At 43.7% G+C, this 21,165-nt stretch overlaps 2 protein-coding genes across 2 annotated transcripts in view; one reads left to right on the forward strand and one right to left on the reverse strand.

Moving 5' to 3' along the window:
* LONP2 (lon peptidase 2, peroxisomal) overlaps positions 1-21,165 on the forward strand; it is a 187,824-nt gene that overhangs the window by 96,924 nt on the left and 69,735 nt on the right. The window lies entirely within an intron of this gene.
* LOC116517611 (NEDD4-binding protein 1-like) lies at positions 360-17,512 on the reverse strand. Its single transcript, XM_032230663.1, has 7 exons — positions 16,982-17,512; positions 11,035-12,725; positions 5,913-6,043; positions 5,389-5,485; positions 3,929-4,036; positions 3,267-3,374; positions 360-1,049 (listed from the first exon to the last, which is right to left on the reverse strand). Exons 1-7 carry the CDS (start codon positions 17,261-17,263, stop codon positions 716-718), a joined length of 2,751 nt encoding a protein of 916 aa, XP_032086554.1. The 5' UTR covers positions 17,264-17,512; the 3' UTR covers positions 360-715.

Consider the following 21,165-nt stretch of genomic DNA (forward strand, 5'->3'; position numbering starts at 1 on the left):
TTGCCACGGCCAACTCGCCACGGAACAATCCGCCACTTACCGTAGGGCAAAAGTTACATAATACCAAAGAAACGATAGAACAGAATCATTAAATAAAGGATGCAAAAGGAGGGACAAAATGAAATGGTGATTGACAAAAATTAAAATGTATTTTTTAAAAAAAAAAAAAATATTTCCAATAATTAAATAAAATTGTTGAATTGTCCCTTGGCAAGTTGTCCAATTCCGTCCCTACTGAGCACAACTCAAGTTGCTCACGTTCATTTGGGTTCCTCCAATGGGCAGTTTAATAAGGAGTTACTCGGCAACAAGAATCCAATGCATAAGAAACTAAATCCATTTATCCTGCCATTTTACTCCAGAGTTGTGAATTTGCTTTCAGTAGAATTTAGAGCTGCTTTCTTCTCAAAACAAACTTTGCAAATGATTTAAAGCCAACTCGTTAATAAATACTTTTTCTTTTCATTCAAAAATACGCAATACAAATTTGTAAAACAAACAGGGGGGGGGGAAAAAAAGGGAAACGAAACTGTTAACTTAAGTGAACAAAGAGGGCATCTCAAATCCTCTGAATATTCACATTTTTGTTTTTTTATACAAAAGGGTTAAGTTTTGACTATTCACAGATGGCCTGATTTCAACTCAAGAGGCGTCTCTTTACATTAACAATCCAAACTGCAAAACTGAAAACATTTTGGGGGCAGCTTTTAGTTCGTCAGCTTAAATCAAGGACCAATGCAGACAGAGCATTCAGGTCCCTCATGTGGGGGTGCTGCCCCAGGATCGCCTCGATCTTCTCCCTCTGCTCCGAAGTTGGGAATATTTTCGTCAAGGCTTCTTTTAAACGGGTCGTTTCGGTGGCCGATCTCGGAGATGGGGGAAGGCCGGAGTTGACCAGGGACGTGGTAGGAAACCGAGACAAGTTAGGGACGAGACCAGAAACGGGGTTTGGGACCAATTGTCCGCTCCCTTCGGGCTGCATCAGGAAAGGAGATATCCCCAGAGGAAGATGGCTTCCGCTTGCAAGGTTGTACGGGGTTGGCCTAGCCCTGGAGGAGACAAGGACAGCATTCAGTATGAGAGTCTTTGATTGGTAAACAAGCAATCTTGTCAATCTAAGACGGCCTATCATCAGTCACGGCAAAGACAGCCAATATTTGATAATACCAATAGCACTTAGACTTATATATTGCTACGCAGTGCTTTTACAGCCCTCTCTAAGCAGTTTACAGAGTCAGCCTCTTGCCCCCAACAACCTGGGTCCTCATTCTACCCACCTCGGAAGGAAGAAAGGCTGAGTCAACCTGACTGACTGTTTCTCACACTTGTGACCATTGCAGCATCCCCACAGTCATAAAATCAAATCGACTTTATTACAGTCAAAAGACCAGAACGAATAAATACACTCAATGAATATCCATTTTCTTGATGAAATAACAACAGATGAAAATCCATATTAAAATCAGGATTCAGCATCTAGTTTGTCAGTGACAGATGGCTTAACTATACTATAATATAGTTTCCATACAGGCTCGTCATTATTAAATACTAAAGTGCAAAAAACAACAACGAAGTAATGCAAAAGGGTTTTGCTACATTAGTTGTGTAAAATCGCTGTGGTGGATTAATCGCATGTTTCCAATTGATCTGCACGTAATCAAGATTTGGATGCTTGACAAATTGGTTCATATTTATGACTGGTCAAAGTGTCCCAGGGTCATACAATCACCTTCTTAGAGAAGAAAAGCCAACAGGGAAGCCAGGTTCACTTAACAACTGTTTCTAACTTAACAGCTGCCATGCTTCACTTAATGACTGTGGCAAGAAAGATCGCACAATGGGGCAAAACCTGTTTAGCAAACATTTTGCTTAGCAACAGAAATTTGGGGCTCAATTGTGGTTGTACCACAACTCTTGCCCCCAATAATTTTGGGTCCTCATTTTACCCACCTCGGAAGGGTGGAAGGCTGAGTCAACCTTGAGCCTGGTGAGATTCCAACTGCCAAATTGCAGGCAGCCGGCAGGCAGCAGAAGAAGCCTGCAGTACTGCACTCTAATCACAATTTATAATCTTACTGGTTTGGTGTCTTGGGAGTCAATCTTGACTCCTGGCAACTGCCTGGACAGGTCCTTGCGGTTTTCTTGGCAAGATATCAGAAGTGCTCTGCCACTGCCTTCTTCTCAGGGCTGAGAGGGAGTGACTGGCCCAAGGTTACCCAGCTGGCTTTGAGCCTCAGGAAGGACTAGACCTCACACTCTCCAGGTTCCTAGGCTGATAGCTTAAGCACTGCACTTAATTAGCTCTTAATATTGCTCTTAAAGGTAAAGGTTCCCCCGCACATATGTGCTAGTCGTTCCCGACTCTAGGGGGCGGTGTTCATCTCCGTTTCTAAGCCGAGGAGCCAGCTCTGTCCGAAGATGCCTCCGTGGTCATGAGGCCGGCATGATGAAACACTGAAGGCGCACAGAACACTGTTACCTTCCCACCAAAGGTGATTCCTATTTTTCTACTTGCATTTTTAACGTGCTTTTGAACTGCTAGGTTGGCAGAAGCTGGGACAAGTAACGGGAGCTCACTTTGTTATACCGCACTAGGGATTCAAACTGCTGAACTGCCGACCTTTCTGATCGACAAGCTCAGCGTCTTATCCACTGAGCCACTGCATCCCTTAATATTGCTCTTATTGAAGTCCTAATGAACCTGACATCTACAATTAAAATTACATTCATTTGTAGCAGAATAATAAGAGTTGGAAGGGACCTTGGATGTCTCTTAGCCCAGCCAAGCAGGAGACCCTATATCATTTGATATAAGCAGCCAAGAGGACTTTAAAAAAGAATTGTAGGATCTTCGTGACTTGGTGCAATTTGTTTTACAACTTAAATGTCAACCTTTGGCATAATTGCCTCACAGATCCATCTGTTGTGTGCTCTAAGACACCAGGGCTAATGTCATATTTACAAGGAAACTACCATGTGCAAGAGGACTTGTTACTAAGATTAAACGTGGCTTATCTTAATCGTCTGTGCGTGTGTTGCAAATGTACCCACACCTAGTATGTTCAATTATGGCAACAAAAGATAAAACAAATCTGACAGAAGAGCCACTCCTGCTTGTGCTAAGCCTTTCATGTCTTTTTTCTTTTATCTCGTGACCTTTTCAGTTCTCTGCAAAACTTTTTGTTTTTAATTTCCGTTTCCTGTTTTGACAAGAGAAGGGAAAAAAAAAGAACTGGGACACCCCCCCCCAAAAAAAAACATTCTACCTGAAACTAGCTTCCTCCTGAAGAAAACAATCCAATCCAGGTCCATTTCGCCCCAGGGGGTCATCGGGCACCATGAAAATGTCTCCGGCAAAAGTGTATTGCAGAAGCCTAACGCAGGAGAAGAAGAGAGCGAGGGTTGTAATAAGAAAAACGAAGGGAAAGGTTTCCCCTGGCCAGTCGTGTCTGACTCTAGGGGGCGCTCTCATCTCTGTTTCTTAGCTGAGAGAGCCAGTGTTGACCAAACACTCTTCCATGGTCATGTGTCTGGCATGATTACCAGCCTATAAGACGCATTGGAGTATAAGACGCACCAAGATTTCAAAGAGGTAAAAAGAAAAAAAAAAGTTTTTGCCCTCCCCGGCCCCCAGGAGCACTCTGCAGGCTTCCCAAACCCTCTGCCTCAGGGGTGAAATTCAGCAGGTTCTGGAGAACCGGTAACGGAAATTTTGAGTAGTTCGGAGAACCGGCAAATGCGCGCTTGGGTCTTAAACTTGGGCTGCCAGCTGACAATCTCAGCATCTCTGACCGCTGAGCCATATATGGTAGAGAAGAAAGTAGCTACCCAATATTTATAGAGGTGTGTCACTATTTATACTTATTTGTGTACACACACACACACACACACACACACACACCAGCAAGACAATCAAAAAGACAAATACCTCCTTTGAATAATCTCCCTCCAGCTTGGGGACTCGTCTACAAATTCTCTGAAGTTATCATTGGTAACAATAACACCTCCAGTTTTTTCAGCCAGGTGCAGCAGAAATCTACAACACATTTGGGAGAATTTGTCCCCAGGTGCTGAATAAATTCTTTTTTTTTTTTTTAGAAATAATTTATTGAAACATTTAAAGGAGCAGAATAAAGAGCTACATTTAAAAAAAGGTAGAAAGGGATATAGTAGTCAAGAATGAAAATTTAGATTTTATAATTATAAAGTCATTTTTTACTTTGTTTATAACAAAGGATTTAAAATTATTGTAACATTTAATTCACTTATTAAATTTGTAGAATTTTGCTCACTATTTTTCTCTATATTTTATCTTTCCTTTTTCCTTTGTGTGATTACATACTTCTAATCTTTCAAACAATGACAAATAGTGGTGATACCAATATTAATTCATGTTTAGAGATTCACAGAGATTCCTAGCTATTTCATACAATAACATAATAATAATGCATTCAAGCAACTCCGATGAAGGCCTGATTAACGTGCAGCTTCTGGGCAAAAGTTGGCTGTATCTTATCATCAAAGTAATGATTTATTGCCACCACTGATTTCTGCAAAGGGAAGGAATAATTAAGATGCTCTACCCTAGGCATTCGAAAGGGATCTACTTGGTTTACAACTGGCACTTTCTTTAACACAATGGAACACAGCTCAGCCAGAACCCTCATTGAGCTTTGGAATAGAGAGACTTTGGGAATGCTGGTGGGAATATTGGATGACACTGCCTCCCAGTGGCCTGTCTCTCTATATTGTTTCTAGCATTCTCTTTGGGTTACTGAGGAGTTCGTGACCCGTCAAAACCGCGGTCCACAAAAGCACGCTCGACGAAAGCGCGTACGTGACGTCATCACAGCGCGATGAAAAAAATTAAAAATTGAAATAAAAATAAAATTAAAGCAAGCCGATTCACATAAATGTAAGGGTTAGGTTTAGGTTAAGGGTTAGGTTTAGGGTCAGGTTAAGGGTTAGGTTTAGGTTTAGGTTTGGGGGGGGGTTAGGGTAAGGTTTTCGCTTTAATTTTACATTTATCGATCACAGTGCGATGTTTTCGTCGCGCTGTGATGACGTCACGTACGCGCTTTCGTCAAGCGCGCTTTTGTCTACCGCAGTTTTGTGGTGGAACCGAGGAGTTAACATGGTTAAGAGACCAGGTTTGAGCTTACATGTGGTGGATAAGAGTGACAAAGACACAAGACTCTGAATATTGTCAGCAGTGATGTTAAAGATGACTATATACAGTAACAGTATACGGTACTGCATATACAGTATACAGAAAAATACAGTAACTTTCCCTAGCAACATCTTCCTAGAGGATGAGTCAGCTGCGTAGCTTCTCTTTCAAACAACCCGGAGACACAGAAGTAGAAATCGGGAACAAACTCTCTTTACCTGTCATCGTGAGAGGCAATTCTAGCCCCACATACGACCCTTGCTGGGGTAAGAGCCAAAATGCCGACATCTTGGAGCTGGGTTAAGAAATGCTGCTCTATGAAAAGAAAAGAAAAAAGAGGGGAACGGAAAAAAGAGAGAATGAAATGGATACACAGACAATCCTCGACATACAACATTTGTCGTTCAAAGAGCCGAGGTGGCGCAGTGGTTAGAGTGCTGTACTGCAGCCACTCCAGCTGACTGTTATCTGCAGTTCGGCGGTTTAAATCTCACTGGCTCAGGGTTGACTCAGCCTTCCATCCTTCCGAGGTGGGTGAAATGAGGACCCAGACTGTGGGGGCGATATGCTGACTCTGTAAACCGCTTAGAGAGGGCTGAAAGCCCTATGAAGCGGTATATAAGTCTAACTGCTATTGCTACTATAAAAATGAAAGTTGAAATTTGGAGAAGCGGAAGGAATGACATTGGAGGCGTCTGTCTTAAATCCACAGGTCCGAGATAGAGTTGTTTTTATTCCTTACCTGTGATATTAGAATCTTTCCGTGTTCGCCACTGTGGGACAAAAACTGTAATCTTCCTGTGACCATGTTTCCAAAAGTAATCGACAGCAATTGCGATTCCTCGACAGGAAAAGAATTTTTGCAGGCCGTGGCTATCGGAAGAGAGAGAGAGAGAAAACGGTATATTATTTCTCGATCTTCATAATCTATTATTTATCACAATCGACTATCAATTATTGATAGTTGATTGATAAATGGTAATTATCCTATTATTATGCCATGCTAAACCAAAACCAAACCAAACCCTATCCATTTCCTCATTCACTTGAAACACTGGCTAGTCAGAAGACGTGATGTTCACTAATGAGCATTTTTTTTCCTTTTAACCCTGCAATCCCTTGCTTTGGGGTGGGGTGGGAGCGATTTGATTGGAGCTGAGCATTTACTGGCTGGATGCCCCTCCTAACGCTTACGGGAAGTTCGCAGCAATTACTCACTGCGCCCAGAGAGAGAAATATCTGCCGCTACCTAGGATGAAACTCCACAGCCTCCTGACTGAGGAGAGAGCCATACCTCTAGGCCACCACGCCACTCTCACTGAGGAATAAATAAAATTTTTAAAAGGAAGAGATGATGATTCCTCTTTGATCAGAGAGTATACTTGGAAAATAGTCTTTAAGGAAAGAAGAAAAGCTGTTTCCCTGACAGCGGCATCCATATAGGAGTTGTGATTATTCCAAAAATATTCCACTCACAGGACGGCATCACTCTCATCTTGCAATTAGACATACCTGTGCCAGAATATCTCATACAAATATGTCAAGAATGCATTAGTGCGATACTATCAGGATATATTGCTCACTTTTAACAATGAGAGGCGTGTCGTATCAGTTTAATAAATAAATAAAATGCACTTTATTTCCCCATCACTGTTTCGTGACGGTTCCTCAATGGAGGTTTTTAAAAAGAAATTGGACAGCCACTTGTCTCAAATTGTATAGGAGCTCCTTCATGAGCAGGGGGTTGGACTAGAAGACCTCCACAGTCCCTTCCAGCTCTATTTTGATTGATTGAAAATGTACCATCTTCACTCCCTTGTCCCCATCGAATGCCCAGGTTTCCCGGCAAAAGCTACACAATTAATAATATAATTTGAACTTTAAAGGTTATCACTAAAGTTTTATTTATACATTTTCCCCTAATGTAAGTTTGTGTCCTTGCAACAGAAGAGGGAGTGCAAGCTTAGAAACTGGAAAGATTGAGATAAACTGGAATCATGACTACATGCTTTAGATTTCCTTCCTTGAACGGAAGGCTCCCTTCAAAACTTTTGCTATGTCATTATCTATCCACATTCTCCCTATCTTTTTTATTTTGATGTTCTCCAGAATAATAATAATAATAAAAAACGAACAGGAAGAAGCTTGCCCGAGGCTTAGCCAAGAAACAACCAAAGATGTAAGTGATCTAAAATGGGTCCTAGGTTGAAATTTGGGATTGATGTCAAGCTAGTATAGTGTATGGTTTGTGGTGAGAACCAGGACTGCAAAGGTACGACCGCTATGGCGGTCGTAACTTTGAGGATGAATTGTAAGTAGCTTTTTTCAACATCAAGGTCATTAAATGATTGATTATAAGTCAAAGACTTCCTGTGCAATATAGACGATAGAATAGAATAGAGCTGAGAGGGACCTTGGAGATCTTCTAGTCCAGCCCCCTGCTCAAGCAGAAGAACCAATACCATCTCAGACAAGTAACTATTCAGTCTCCTCTTAAGATGAGACGGATGATCATTTGTTCCTGATCTTAAAGAAATACCAGCTTCAAAATGAATTTATTATGAATTACATTTCCAAGAACTAACAGTTTTGGTAATACACGTAGTTCTCTGTGCTAAATAGCTGAGATAGTAAAAATATGGCCGTTCTGCTTAGAGGCTTATAAGGGTGGGAACAAAACTAAACTGGGAATTTCAATAGTTACCCCAGCGTATGCATTTGCGTGCATGTGTAAACACACTTATGTGTAACACGTACGATATACGAAACAAGGAATTGAAAATTGCAAAGCAAAGTCAGAGGCAAAAAAAAGCCACAATGTATTTCCATTGATTTATGTATCAAACAATGTGAACCAAACTGACCTTTCTTGATAGTGTTGCAAAAGACCAAAAAAACCCTTTGAAGAGCATATACTTCCTTTAACAAGAACACAATTAAATGGGAGGCACAGTGTGACACAGCTTCGATATTTGCATGGTTCCTTCTCCTCAGCCTCAACCTGGGGGAATCCGCCTCGAATTTAACGTGAATCATAAGTGCTACTTTTAAGTATTTTACGAGCTTTGTGTCAAGTAAGAGAAAGGGGAATGACAGTTCCGTTGGGCGTGCTATTTTTTACGCAGGCAAGGCAGTTCTGCAAAATCCAGCCACCAATGTTTAGTTTTTTTTAGCGACCCTGAAACTTTCAACAATCTCTAGAGGAAACTTTAAAACAACATTTTTATCTGCCAGTTAAGGGATGTGCTTTCTCACCCAAACCTCCTCGCTGAGTAGGGATGAATCTAAGAGCAACATTGCCCTATCATATCTGAGTTACATGCAATAAAGGACCCACAACCTTGATTGTAACATACACATTTCTCAAAGTGTGGACACCTTAGGGAAATTCATTTAGCAATAAGCGAGGCCGTTGTTCTCTTCTTTAAAATAATAATTAAAAAAAGAACCTGTAGAAGATACCTCCAGATTCAGTGATGGAGAAAAACAACTTTAGAAAAAAGGCTTATGAACAGAGAAGGAAACGCATGCTAAATTCGGTTTTCATTGGCTCATTTTTTCTCCGTCGTCAGCATTCAACAAAAAAAAAAAAAGCAGCTTAATAGCAACTGCAACATTTCTGAACAGGAAGTGTGGGTGGGATTCACTGCACATAGGCACGTTAGTGCACACAAACCGTCAGAATCTTGTTTTGCACCACAAAGTCTTACCTCCCATGCTATTGTTTTTAGAGGTGAGACAAGGTGAAGTTAGCCTCTAGGATTCTCAAGGCACCTTCCTTTGAGGTGCAGTTGATGTTAGTACCTTGTCTATACAATACTGAAACTCTCTTTCCTTTTAATCCTTAGCTGGGGAAAAACGATGCGCCACTGAGCTTGTTGATCAGAAAGGTTGGCACTTCAGCAGTTCGAATCCCTAGTGCTGCGTAACGGAGTGTGTCTCGTTACTTGTCCCAGCTTCTGCCAACCTAGCGATTCGAAAGCCTGTAAAAAATGCAAGTAGAAAAATAGGAACCACCTTTGGTGGGAAGGTAACAGCATTCCATGTACCTTTGGCATTTAGTCATGCCGGCCACATGACCACGGAGACATCGTCGGACAGTGCTGGCTCTTCGGCTTTGAAACAGAGATGAGCACCGCTCCGTAGAGTCAGGAACAACTAGTACATATGTGCAAGGGGAACCTTTACCTTATTCTTAACTTACAGAATTCACCCAGAAAACCCATGACTTTTGCGGAATTAAAAGGTTTGGCAAATTTCATAATACATTCTTGGGACATAAACATTATCATTAGAACAGTTTAGATCGAAAGTGTCCTAAAGCATTTCCTGTGCTGATTTTGACTGTGCCGTACAGTTCGAAGAGGGGCTAATTTTGGAACAGGGACATATCCGAATATATTCTGGCTGTTCCAATGAAGGCAGTACATTAGAAGCTCTGTCACTGTTGAAGGCACTCAGGAATCTGGTAAGGAAATATGTCTGGAAGGATAACCTGAGAAGCCACGGGTTGTCTAGTCTTACCTATCTCTGGGTCTCACAATTTTCAAGTTTTATTTTTAGAACTGCCATTTCATCTAAAGCGGTGGCAGTAAAAACCCTGTAATTACTGCAGGGCTAACTCACTGCTCACTCTGGAAATTCGATTCTGAAAGGCTCAAGGCTGACTCAGCCTTCCCTCCTTCCGAGTTGGATAAAATGAGGACCCAGATTGTTTAAGGCAAGAGGCTGACATTTGTAAACCGCTTAGAGAGGGCTGTAAAGCACCGTGAAGCGGTATAGAAGTCTAAGGGCTATTGCTAAAGGAAAAAAAAAAATCAAACAAATCCTCAAATGATGTTACCTTCTGCAAATACAGCTAAAACAAATAATGTTACCTAACAGTGCAAACATGCTACTGTGTAACTTCGGTTTATTTCAACTGTCAGTCGATGGAATCCAAACAACAGTTACCACAGTGCAAAGTATTCTCCCATGCTAATTTAAACATGTATCACGGGAATTATCCAAGAGGCAAGTAGGGGAAGGAAGTAGCAGAGGATGTAAATAGAAGCAAAAAAAAAAGCAGGGGCAAGTTGCACCCTAAGGGATTGTTCTGCATTCTTAAGGTGATGTGGATGCCAACAGACCTATGAACTTAAATGGGAAATTCCAACTATGGCGCATGAGTGCACAAAAGGGCCTTTCCATTATATTTTAAATTTATTTATGGTACTCTTTGGAACCACAGGTGAACTATAAAGGTAAAAGTTCCCCTCGCACATATGTGCTACTCATTCCGGAGGGGGCGGTGCTCATCCCCGTTTCTAAGCCGAAGAGCTAGCGCTGTCCGAAGACGTCTCCATGGTCATGTGGCCAGCATGACTCAATGCCGAAGGCGCATGGAATGCTGTTACCTTCCTACCAAAGATGGTCCCTACTTTGCATTTTTACGTCCTTTCGAACTGCTAGGTTGGCAGAAGCTGGGACAAGTAATGGGAGCTCATTCCATTATGCGGCGCTGGGGATTCAAACTGCTGACCGTTCTGATCGACAAGCACAGTGTCTTAGCCACTGAGCCACCGCATCCTTAGGTGAACTATAGGAAGCTGCTTTGGGTTTTAGAGCTAAAGCATCACGATCAAGTTTGAGAAGCAAACACTTTTTCCTCTCTTTTATATAATATCCAAGTATTTCTCAACTTGCTGAAGAAAATCCATAAAGACTGCACTTTCAAGTTAAAGACAGAAACTCATCTCAAGTTATTTCCCTCCCCGCCAAAAACCCTCATTTAATCGTTCTTTTATCTTCTTTCGTTTCCTGTCCCTTCCCCATCCTTCTTCCCTCTACGTGCTTCTAGAAATCTAAGGACCGCCCATACTCACGATATCGCAACGTTGCTGCCATCTATGACTACGTATTTTAAGTGGGGTCTCCCCGGCTCGTTTTTCAGTTCCAGCTTGTAGGGTGTTTTCAACGCCTCTAGAAACCGCTGAACCCCGGTGACCGAAGGGTCGCCAGGATGACCGTAAAGTCCCCCCGTTTTCTTCTCTGGATAAGAACTTCTTAACTGCAGAGGAGGGATGGGGTCTGCAAAGTGCTTTGGTTTTTGGGAAGGGAAGTGCTGGGCTCCGAGTTGTGCAGGATGGCAGTTTTCCTGTTGGCCGTATGTTGCAGGGGGGTGGGTGGGACACCCTCGAAGGACCAGAGTCTCTTTCTGAATGGGCAGCTGTACATTCTCCCAGCCACCCCTGGCTACCAAGATGGGATCTTTGGCTTTCTTATTTTGGATTGCCACGGGGGCGTTACTAGAAGCGTTCACGAAACCGTCGCTTTCCGCCTTGCTACCCTGCTCCGAACAACCCGATCGTATTTCGCCGAGCGCTTTACTCGGTGGGTTTTTGTGACCCAAAAGACCGCTTCGATTTTCAGGGTCCGATCCACGGGTTTTGTCTTTGCGGGGTGCTTGAGAAACAGAGGTGGCGTTTGCGTTTTGGGGCGGCTCCGACTGACAGCCTAGATCTGGGTGGACCCCGATGCCAGGACTGCCGTTGTTCTTCTTCGCTTGCGCTTCAGTATTCTGGGAGTTGGCTCTGGACTTCTCTTCCTCTTCCGTAACCATCTTGCTCTTTTTCTCAATTTCTTCTAGGAGGAGGAGGGGCTCGGCCAACTGCCCGTGTTCAGCAATCACCATTTTTACAATTTCCTCGGAGTAGCCCATGCTTTTGAAAAAATTGACCAGGATCTTGTATTCCATCTCCTCGTTTATTTCATCGCCGTTTTTAGTATCGAGTAACTCTTCTGTATCCGAGACCAAATCAATCACCTCTATGTCAGCGTATCTTTTGCAGGACATCTGCTTACATTCCTGGTTGTTTTCAAAAGAAAACTGCTTTTTTGGAAGCCTCTCATCACCATCCGAGGACCTTCGTTTACACGACTGCCTTTCTTTCGAGGCAGACGCCTCCAGAGAAGTGAGGCCGTTGATAGGTAGAAAATGCCCTTCGGGTGTATCAGGAAAAACTGTGTCCATTTGCTTGGCTAATTCAGAGACCGGTGTACCTGCATTGTTCCTCGCTTCCTCCTGAGCTGTTGTGCCATCGCTGCTTATTACAGGTAGTTTCTGCACCTGAGTTGGCTTTTTTAATGATCCATTGGAAGGGCCGGGATCTGCAGCTCTGCCTTCCGTTTTGCCACCTTTGTGCTGCGCGAGGCTCAGCAGCTCTTTCTTCAGCGAGCTCGGTAGGATCAACAAGTCCATTGTGTATTTGTCTGCGTGAGCTTCGACGAGATGTTTGAACTGTTTCTTCACTTCCGACTCCTTGACCGTCAACTCGTTGAGGTTGCTTTTGAAGAGGTTCACAAACTGCTGGATGTGGCTCCTGGCCATGACCACAGGCTCTGTCCGGCCTTTAATACCAAGTGTCCCGATCTCCACTACGGTAATGTCAGCAGAGGTGCCCTGGATAAGGCAATTTAGGAAGAGGTTTTGTGCTCCTACAAAAATACAGTGCATGTCTTTGGGATAATATTCCCACTCTTCCAATTCGGGTTCACAGATTCCTTTAATATATTCCTGTAAAAAAAAAAAAGGGGGGGGGAGAGAAAGCATAAATGAAGGCAATTGGTGACAGTTCAGCTTTTGAAATTTGTGCCTTATTAAAGCTACGACTCTGAATTCGGTCAAGAGGATGACTTATTGTTGTTTTTATTGCTCTTCCTCCTGGAGGAGCTGAGAGCAGATTGCAAGCAAACAGCACATGTGAAAACAATCTTAATAAGACTATCGTCCTTTGTTTTTTTTACAAAATGAATGGGGGAGAGAAGATAGAAGTATCCTTAAATTAGGCAACTTCTAGGAGAAATCTAAGGAGAAACACTTCTGCCCAATGAGTCAATCAGATCTCGTATGAAAGAGTCTTATTGCATCTTGAAGTACAATTTTGTATTAATCTGTGCTAACTTTGTGCTTTAATTCTAACAACATAAAAAAAAGCTTTCCGGTTCTCATTACCCAACATTTATACTGGAATGCTGAGAAAAATAGGAAGAAACTTATTATCACGATAATTGAATTGTGCCCCAAAGAGATCTTTTTATAGTAGCTGCAAATAGGTAAATGTAAAGGAAAATGGCTTCAGTGTACAAACAGCAGAAGAAGAAGCTATAATGGCCTTCAGACTCTGAAAAACGGACCATTCCACTGGCTTCGGAATTAGCTACAGTTCTCACATCTCTATCAGGCCTACAGTTTTCAAAGAGATTATCTTTTATGTTTACCGCTGAAGCAATAAGTATTGCAACATTCCGGGTTTTACCCTGGAAATATAAAAGAGTTCCTAGTTAAAATTGTGTAAGTGCAACTGCTTTCGCAGTTGGGCAACTGATTGATATCAAAAGTCCGAGGTTTCTCATTCATAGGCTTATTCCTATTTTCAAAGGGCTATTCAACAGGAAAGGTGAATTGATGAGCATCCAGCTTGGCCAAGGAAAATCTCATGTTTCATTGTCAACGATAAACCATTCGTGAGACTATCCTCCAAGATGATACATCCAGAAATTTAAACAATTCGAAATATGGGAATGACCTGGCTAAATGATTACAACACCGTGATATTAAAATGTTGTGTACAGAATTCCTAGTTTACTTCTAGTTGCCAAATCAATACCGACTTTCAGGGGAAAAGCCACAAACGGCCAGGAGATCTAAAGGAGAATCTGGCATAATTCTACCTTCAAATGTTAGATTAATGACAGCTAGGAAAAAGTCCCTTCCTTTAAAATTCTATTTATAAAAGGCGATATATTGTACTACTTTGACCTGAACAAATCTCTTGCTCGAACTGCGGTTGATTCATGAATTGGGAAAAGCAAAAGAGGACCCGTCCAACAAATCACCTCTTTATATAACATATTTCTGGATTCCTGGAAGGTTAAAAGAATGGGGTAGAAATCCTCGTTATGAAAGCTGTCTTCCCTACACTACAGTAATCACGGAACATGCAGACAAGCCCGAGTTGAGCATATGACTTTTCCCCCACCTAATGTGCGAAAGACACTGTTGAAGCTCCAAAGTGTTTTTGTTTTGGAAGATGTGAATGAAATCACTTTGGTTTTGAAATCAAACCCAGCAAGCATCCTAAAAAGCACAAGTCCCTTCAGATAGAGGGTGAAGCAAAGACATGAGATTGCTATTCAGAAGAGCTCATGTGCCTAGACATATTATTACTAACTCTGCTCATCATGTCCTTTCCTGTTTCAGGGAATAATTGTAGCTCAGGGTTCAACTATAGGATTTTTGATCCTCTCTGAACTTGGTCATCAGTCCCAAAAGAGACTCTGTTTATATACAAATAGCTGTCAATATTTGGCATTGTTTTCTTCCTAGAGTTCCTTGATTAGACAGTTGCTTACTGTTTGTCTGACTTTGCTGATCCTTGGAGAATTGTTTTCTGTTTAATTGATCCCCTAACCAGAGTGCACCAAGGACTCCACAGTTCAACCCTGAGCCACAAAAATCCTCTTCTAATAAAACCTATGTTTGTGGAGGCCCTCTGGAAGGTTGGGGCAGTGACAGGAATGGGGGAGAAATAATGTTGCAGGAGGAGCCAGGGCAGAAAAAGCTCTCTTCTGGACTCCCATCAAACCAAGCTCCTTAGCAAGCAGGGTCCTATTGGGATGGAGAGACGGAACCGGCGAAAGGCAATGCCTCAAATCATCCCAAAGGTGCTCTTCAAAAGGCAACTGGACTTTCTTGGGTTTTTTTTCCCTTGAATATATTTCAGAGTGCAAATAATCCTTCTGTCCCCCACTATTCAGTCAGACCCGAAGAAGTTTCCTGGTTGAGAAGTGAGACTCTTTTCATCTGGACAAAGCTGGCATTCATTGATGAAATTAGCTCCCAACTGGCTCCCATTATCTCTCCCTTGTTTGTGCCTCCTCTCTCTTCCCTCCCAGCCGCCCCACAATCTCTATCTCATGCAAGAAGTGTAAAATACACAGTCAACAGATGTTTCTTCAAAGAAAGATAAAAAAAACACCTTGACCTGGATGACTGAGAATCTCCATGAAGTCTTTGATTGAGAACCTAGAGAACCCCAGGCACTCAATTGTACAACCACAATTGAGCCCCAAATTTCTGTTGCTAAGCGAAATGTTTGCTAAACAGGTTTTGCCCCATTGTGCGATCTTTCTTGCCACAGTCGTTAAGTGAAGCATGGCAGCTGTTAAGTTAGAAACAGTTGTTAAGTGAACCTGGCTTCCCTGTTGGCTTTTCTTCTCTAAGAAGGTGATTGTATGACCCTGGGACACTTTGACCAGTCATAAATATGAACCAATTTGTCAAGCATCCAAATCTTGATTACATGCAGATCAATTGGAAACATGCGATTAATCCACCACAGCGATTTTACACAACTAATGTAGCAAAACCCTTTTGCATTACTTCGTTGTTGTTTTTTGCACTTTAGTATTTAATAATGACGAGCCTGTATGGAAACTATATTATAGTATAGTTAAGCCACCTGTCACTGACAGACTAGATGCTGAATCCTGATTTTAATATGGATTTTCATCTGTTCTTATTTCATCAAGAAGATGGATATTCATTGAGTGTATTTATTTGTTCTGGTCTCTGGTCTTTTGACTGTAATAAAGTTGATTTGATTTTGTGACTGTGGGGATGCTGTAATGGTCACAAGTGTGAGAAACAGTCAGTCAGGTTGACTCAGCCTTTCTTCCTTCCGAGGTAGGTAGAATGAGGACCCAGGTTGTTGGGGGCAAGAGGCTGACTGTAAACTGCTTAGAGAGGGCTGTAAAAACACTATGAAGCGGTATATAAGTCTAAGGGCTATTCCTCCCTTCCTCCTCTCCCTCCCTACCTTCATGGTACAATGGTTAGAATGCAGTATGGCAGGTTAACTCTGCCCACAGCCAGAAGTTCAATCCTGACCGGCTCAAGGTTGACTCAGCCTTCTGTCTTTCTGAGGTGGGTAAAATGAGGACCCAGATTGTTGGGGGCAAGAGGCTGACTCTGTAAACTGCTTAGAGAGGGCTGTAAAAGCACTATGAAGTGATATATAAGTCTAGGTGCTATTGCCTGTCTTCTTCCTCCTTCCTCTCCTCCCCCCCCCTTCATGGTACAATGGTTAGAATGCAGTATGGCAGGCTAACTCTGCCCACAGCCAGAAGTTCAATCCTGACCGGCTCAAGGTTGACTCAGCCTTCTGTCCTTCCGAGGTGGGTCAAATGAGGACCCAGATTGTTGGGGGCAAGAGGCTGACTCTGTAAACTGCTTAGAGAGGGCTGTAAAGCACAGTGAAGCAGTATATACCGTAAGTCTAAGGGATATTGCTACAACCAGATGATCAAAACCCTTTGCTTTCTAACACAGTGGCACCTTGGCCCTCAACTGCTTTGAAACTCATCGGATTTGGTATTCAACCCATTTTGATGTGCAAATTTTGTCCCGGTATTCATCATTTGTTTAGTACTCGATGCACAAGCTAGAACTTGTTGGTGTCACTTGCCTTACTGTGACTCACTCTACTATTCCTTCTTGGAAACATTTGTTGAGTACTCATCCTTTTTCGTACTCCTGCCTCCCAAAACCAATGAAGTGATATTGCTATTTTTAAGCGCCCTTTGTACCTCCGAATGGTCACTAAACGGACTGCTGTAAGTCGAGGACTGTACCAGGTGGGACAACCCTGACCTGGATGATTTGAGAGACTCTCCACAGGCGTCTCCGCCTCCCCCCCCCCATACACACACACACAGAGCCTTCCTTGGGCTCACTTTCAGGATGTGCTCTCCCCCCCAGTCCGGCCTTACCTTGGCGCTGCGCACTTGCTCCCGTTCGCCCAGCAGGCTGAGCCAGATCCTGCGCCCGCCGGGGGCCGAGGGAGCCCAGGCGCCGCCGCTGCTCGCCGCCTCTAGGATGGCCAGGCGCACCCCGAAGAGGCGCTCGAGGCCGCCGCGGCTCCGCTCCAGGAAGCCGCTCTTCTCCGCCGGCGCCGTGAACTCATCCAGCACCGTTCGGCTGTCGTCGTTGCCGCCGCCGAGGCGTTCCTGCTCCTCCGACGCCGCGGCTGAGGAGGGACGGGAGGCGGCCATTAGCGAGACGCCCCGCGGCCCGCGCAGCCGGAGCGACTCAAGCAGCGGCGGCGCCGCCGGGGAAAAGAGGGCAACGAGGAAAAGGAGGAGGAGGAAGAGAACCGGCGGGGGCGGCCGCCGCTGCCGCTTCCCATCGCTTCGGGCCCGCCAAGCGCCGCCGCTGCCCAGGAAAGTCCCCTGCGCCGTCGCCGTCGTCGTCTCCCTCACCCCGGAAGCGCCTAGGCCTCATCGCTAGGCAACCGTAACGTCACCATGAAGCGCCGACGCGACACACAAGGAGGGCGGGGCCGGGTGCCTTTGTCGTCACCGCCGACGGCAAGCCACGTCCTCTTCCTCCCTACGTCGTTCTTTTGCCCGCACGGACTCCCGGCCGGCATGTTGAGTGAGGGCAAGGCGGTGGGCGGGGCTTTGCCAACCGGCGTAAGGGGAAAAACCGACCGTTCTCTCCCTCTGGCGGCACATTGTTGGCTCCCCCCCCCCTCACTTGTTTGCTTTGTGGCGATAGGATTGGAGTTATATATAATATATATATATATATATATTGGGGGGGGAGAATGGAGGTTCACATGAAAGGAATGTGCGTGTGTGTGTCTATGTATGTATGCTGTGTGTGTGTGTGTGTGTGTGTGTGTGTATGAAGGTCTTGGCGTATTCGGGTCTTTTCCCGTGTAAGATTGACAGTATCTTGGCGACGTTTCGACGAGGTCCCACTCGTCATCTTCAGGCTGATGCCTTTGGCTTCGTGCTTGTGCGAGCAAAGCGTGATCGGAGCTGCCGTTTTTCTATAAATATAGGTGGGTGGGTGTGGAATGTTGGCTTAGTTGCTTTAAACGGATTGGTTGGCTGTGTTCTCACATCTTTTTTTTTTTATTAAATAAGATTTTATTGGTAAAACGAAAATACAACATCCATAACTTGTAAAAAACAATACAACTACATTTCGAGATATTCCCATACTATCAAATCATATAAACATCAAAGGTTAGGTATCTTATTCCTTCCCTCCCTCTTCTCTTCCCTCATTTCTTCTTTTCCATACCCTTTTCTTCCCTCCCCCCTTACTTCCTTCTCCCCTGCCTTCCCTCCTTTCTTTTCTCCTTTCCTCCTTTCCTTCCCCCTCCTTTCCCTCCCTCGATCCCCCCCTCCTTCTCACATACCTTCCCTCCTTCCCTTCCTCTTTCCCTCCTCCTTTCTTTTCTCTTAATCTCCCTCCTTTCCTCCCTCCTTCCTTCCTTCCTTCCTTCCTTCCTTTCAACTCTCCTCTCTTGATTGGTTGATAGAATTGATATTTGGTGAGGGTGATTGGTGATGGCGTCCTGTGTTGTTCTGGGTCCTGTGTCGGTTTTTGTGGCTGGGACTCGTTTATTGACGAGGGCTGGTTTCCAGATGCCTGGTAGGCGGGTGGTATCGTCACGTTTATTCATGTTGTGGGGGGTGTTTCTCTATTTCGATGGCTTCCATAATTATTCTCTTGTTGAAGTGTTCAGTTTTGGAGAGTAATTTGGTTCCTTCAAAATCAATTTCATTCAAATCAATCACAAGGACGAAGCCGATAAATGCTGATAAATAAATAAAGGGAGACTAGTATAGATCTATTTCGAGCTATTTAGCTCTCATCAGCTAGCCATACCCTTACTGGGATTCGAACCTGTGCTGTATAATTGGGGCATACCAGGGGTTGTGACACTATATATATATAAGCTTAAGCTGATATAGGAGGAAGACCTGTGGCTTAGTGGTTAACACATCTGCCTAAGATGCAATACAGCACAGGTTCGAAGCTTGAAATAGATCTATACTAGTCTCCCTTTATTTATTTATCAGCACAAATACAACACACACACACACATATATACATACATACACACACACACACACACACATCCTGCTTGAGCAGGGGGCTGGACTAGAAGACCTCCAAGGTCCCTTCCAGTGTTCTGTTCTATTCTGATTCTATTCTATTCATCTTCTCTTTGCTTCTATCCTATCCTAGTTCTAGTCAATTATTCTCTTCTTTTCCCTTCTTTCTTCCCTTTTCTCTTCTCTATTCTATTAAATTTGTTTCCGCTATAATTTTGCACCAGTGAGGCTAAAACCAATTTCGTTGTATTTATTTTGTACAATGACAATAAAGGCTATACTATACTAAATTCTAATTCTATAGAGACAGAGACGTATGGAATTAAAATGTCCAATGCAATTTACTTTAAAACAAAAGATAGTAAAAAAACACTACAACGGCAAGGCATAGCATCTTCAAATATACTACGGGAAATTCTGTCCATTAAGCTGTATGTGGAAGGAATTTCAAGGGGGAGGTTGGTCCAAAGGGCTGATACTTTCATCCAGAAACGTATTTTGAATTTGATCTAATCTATGTGGCTTCTCCCAGAAAAAAAAAATTGTATAGCTCTTTCTGTTCCCCACTACAGTTTCTGTAGATGCTAAATGTCTCGCCTTCTTAACATCAGATTTAAAGCAAAGGATTTGAGTCAATTACATTGACATGTCCTTGCCGTGTTCTTGTCAACACAATGAAACTGACGTACAGATACAAAAATAATACAGGACATGGATACCTGCTTCTCTTCTCCATTCATTTTCTCTGTACTTCACTGCTGGCTTCCTTGACAGGCTAATCTTGAGTCTGTTGCTGCCATCAGCTGTTAATATGGAGCCAGTGCAGCCCCCAGCCGTAAAATGAATGCCAATCCTATGGTCTGCTTTTAGCATTGTGAAAAGCAGAAGCTACAAGTTCAATCAATCAAACAATCAGAATAGAGCTGGAAGGGACCTTCAAAGTCTTCTAAGCAGGAGGCCCTATACCATTTCAGACAAGTGAAGTCTTTTCTTAAAAACCTTCCGTGATGGAGCACTGAGGTGGCTTTCTGGAAAATAGGTTTTCATGATAGGTACTTGTTAGTGAACTTGCTGTTCAAATTCTAAGCATGTTGTCGGCCCCGTTGTGACATTGGAGAATGGTGGTCCACCATCTATATTTCAGACATTGTGATGAATAATAAAATAATAAATAACCCAGAGAGTTTCATCCATGATTGGAGTTTGCCCCATGTATGCTTCCATTTACAGGGGGTGGGGGGGGAAGATTCTATTTTCAGCTGGGAAATATAGGATTTCCTTAGGGAGAAGAATGATGGATTCAGCACCTAAACCAGGGGTGTCAAATTCCGTGACCTGACAAATGCGCGCATGATAAAAGCGCGCCGACAAAAGCGCAGCGCTAAAACCGCGATGTCATCAACGCGACATCATCGACGCAGCGACAACAGTGCGCTGACAGAAGCGCGATTTAAGTTAAGGTAAGGGTTAGGGTTAGGCTTACAGCGCGCTTCTGTTGCCACGCTGTTGTTGCCGCGCTTCAGCGCTCATTCGTCGGCGCGCTTTAGAACTCACGGTTTTGTCACTGCGGTTTAGTCGGGCGCGCTTTTGTCGTTCGCCCTTTTGTCGGTGAACCGTCAAATTCAATTTCATTGAGGGCCACATCAGGTCTGTGGTTGACCCCAGGGGGAGAGGGTATGCTTGGTCAACTGGATGGGTGTGGCCATCTTGACGCTACTCCCCCTCCCCAAACTGCTGCCATGTTTCCTCTTCGTATTGGGTAGACCAGGACGGCCCCGGGGGCTGGAACCGACCACATTGTGGGCCTTGAGTTTGACACCCCTGACCTAGACTCTCTAACCATTACAAGGCATAAGAGCCAAGGTGGCGCAGTGGTTAGGGTGCAGTACTGCAGGCCACTTCAGCTGACTGTTATCTGCAGTTCAGCGGTTCAAATCTCGCCGGCTCAAGGTTGACTCAACCTTCCATCCTTCCGAGGTGGGTGAAATGAGGACCCAGACTGTGGGGGCAATTTGCTGACTCAATTTGCTAAAAATCTGTAA

This window comes from Thamnophis elegans, chromosome 14, assembly GCF_009769535.1.
Source record: "Thamnophis elegans isolate rThaEle1 chromosome 14, rThaEle1.pri, whole genome shotgun sequence".
NCBI classification, from domain to species: Eukaryota; Metazoa; Chordata; class Lepidosauria; order Squamata; family Colubridae; genus Thamnophis; species Thamnophis elegans.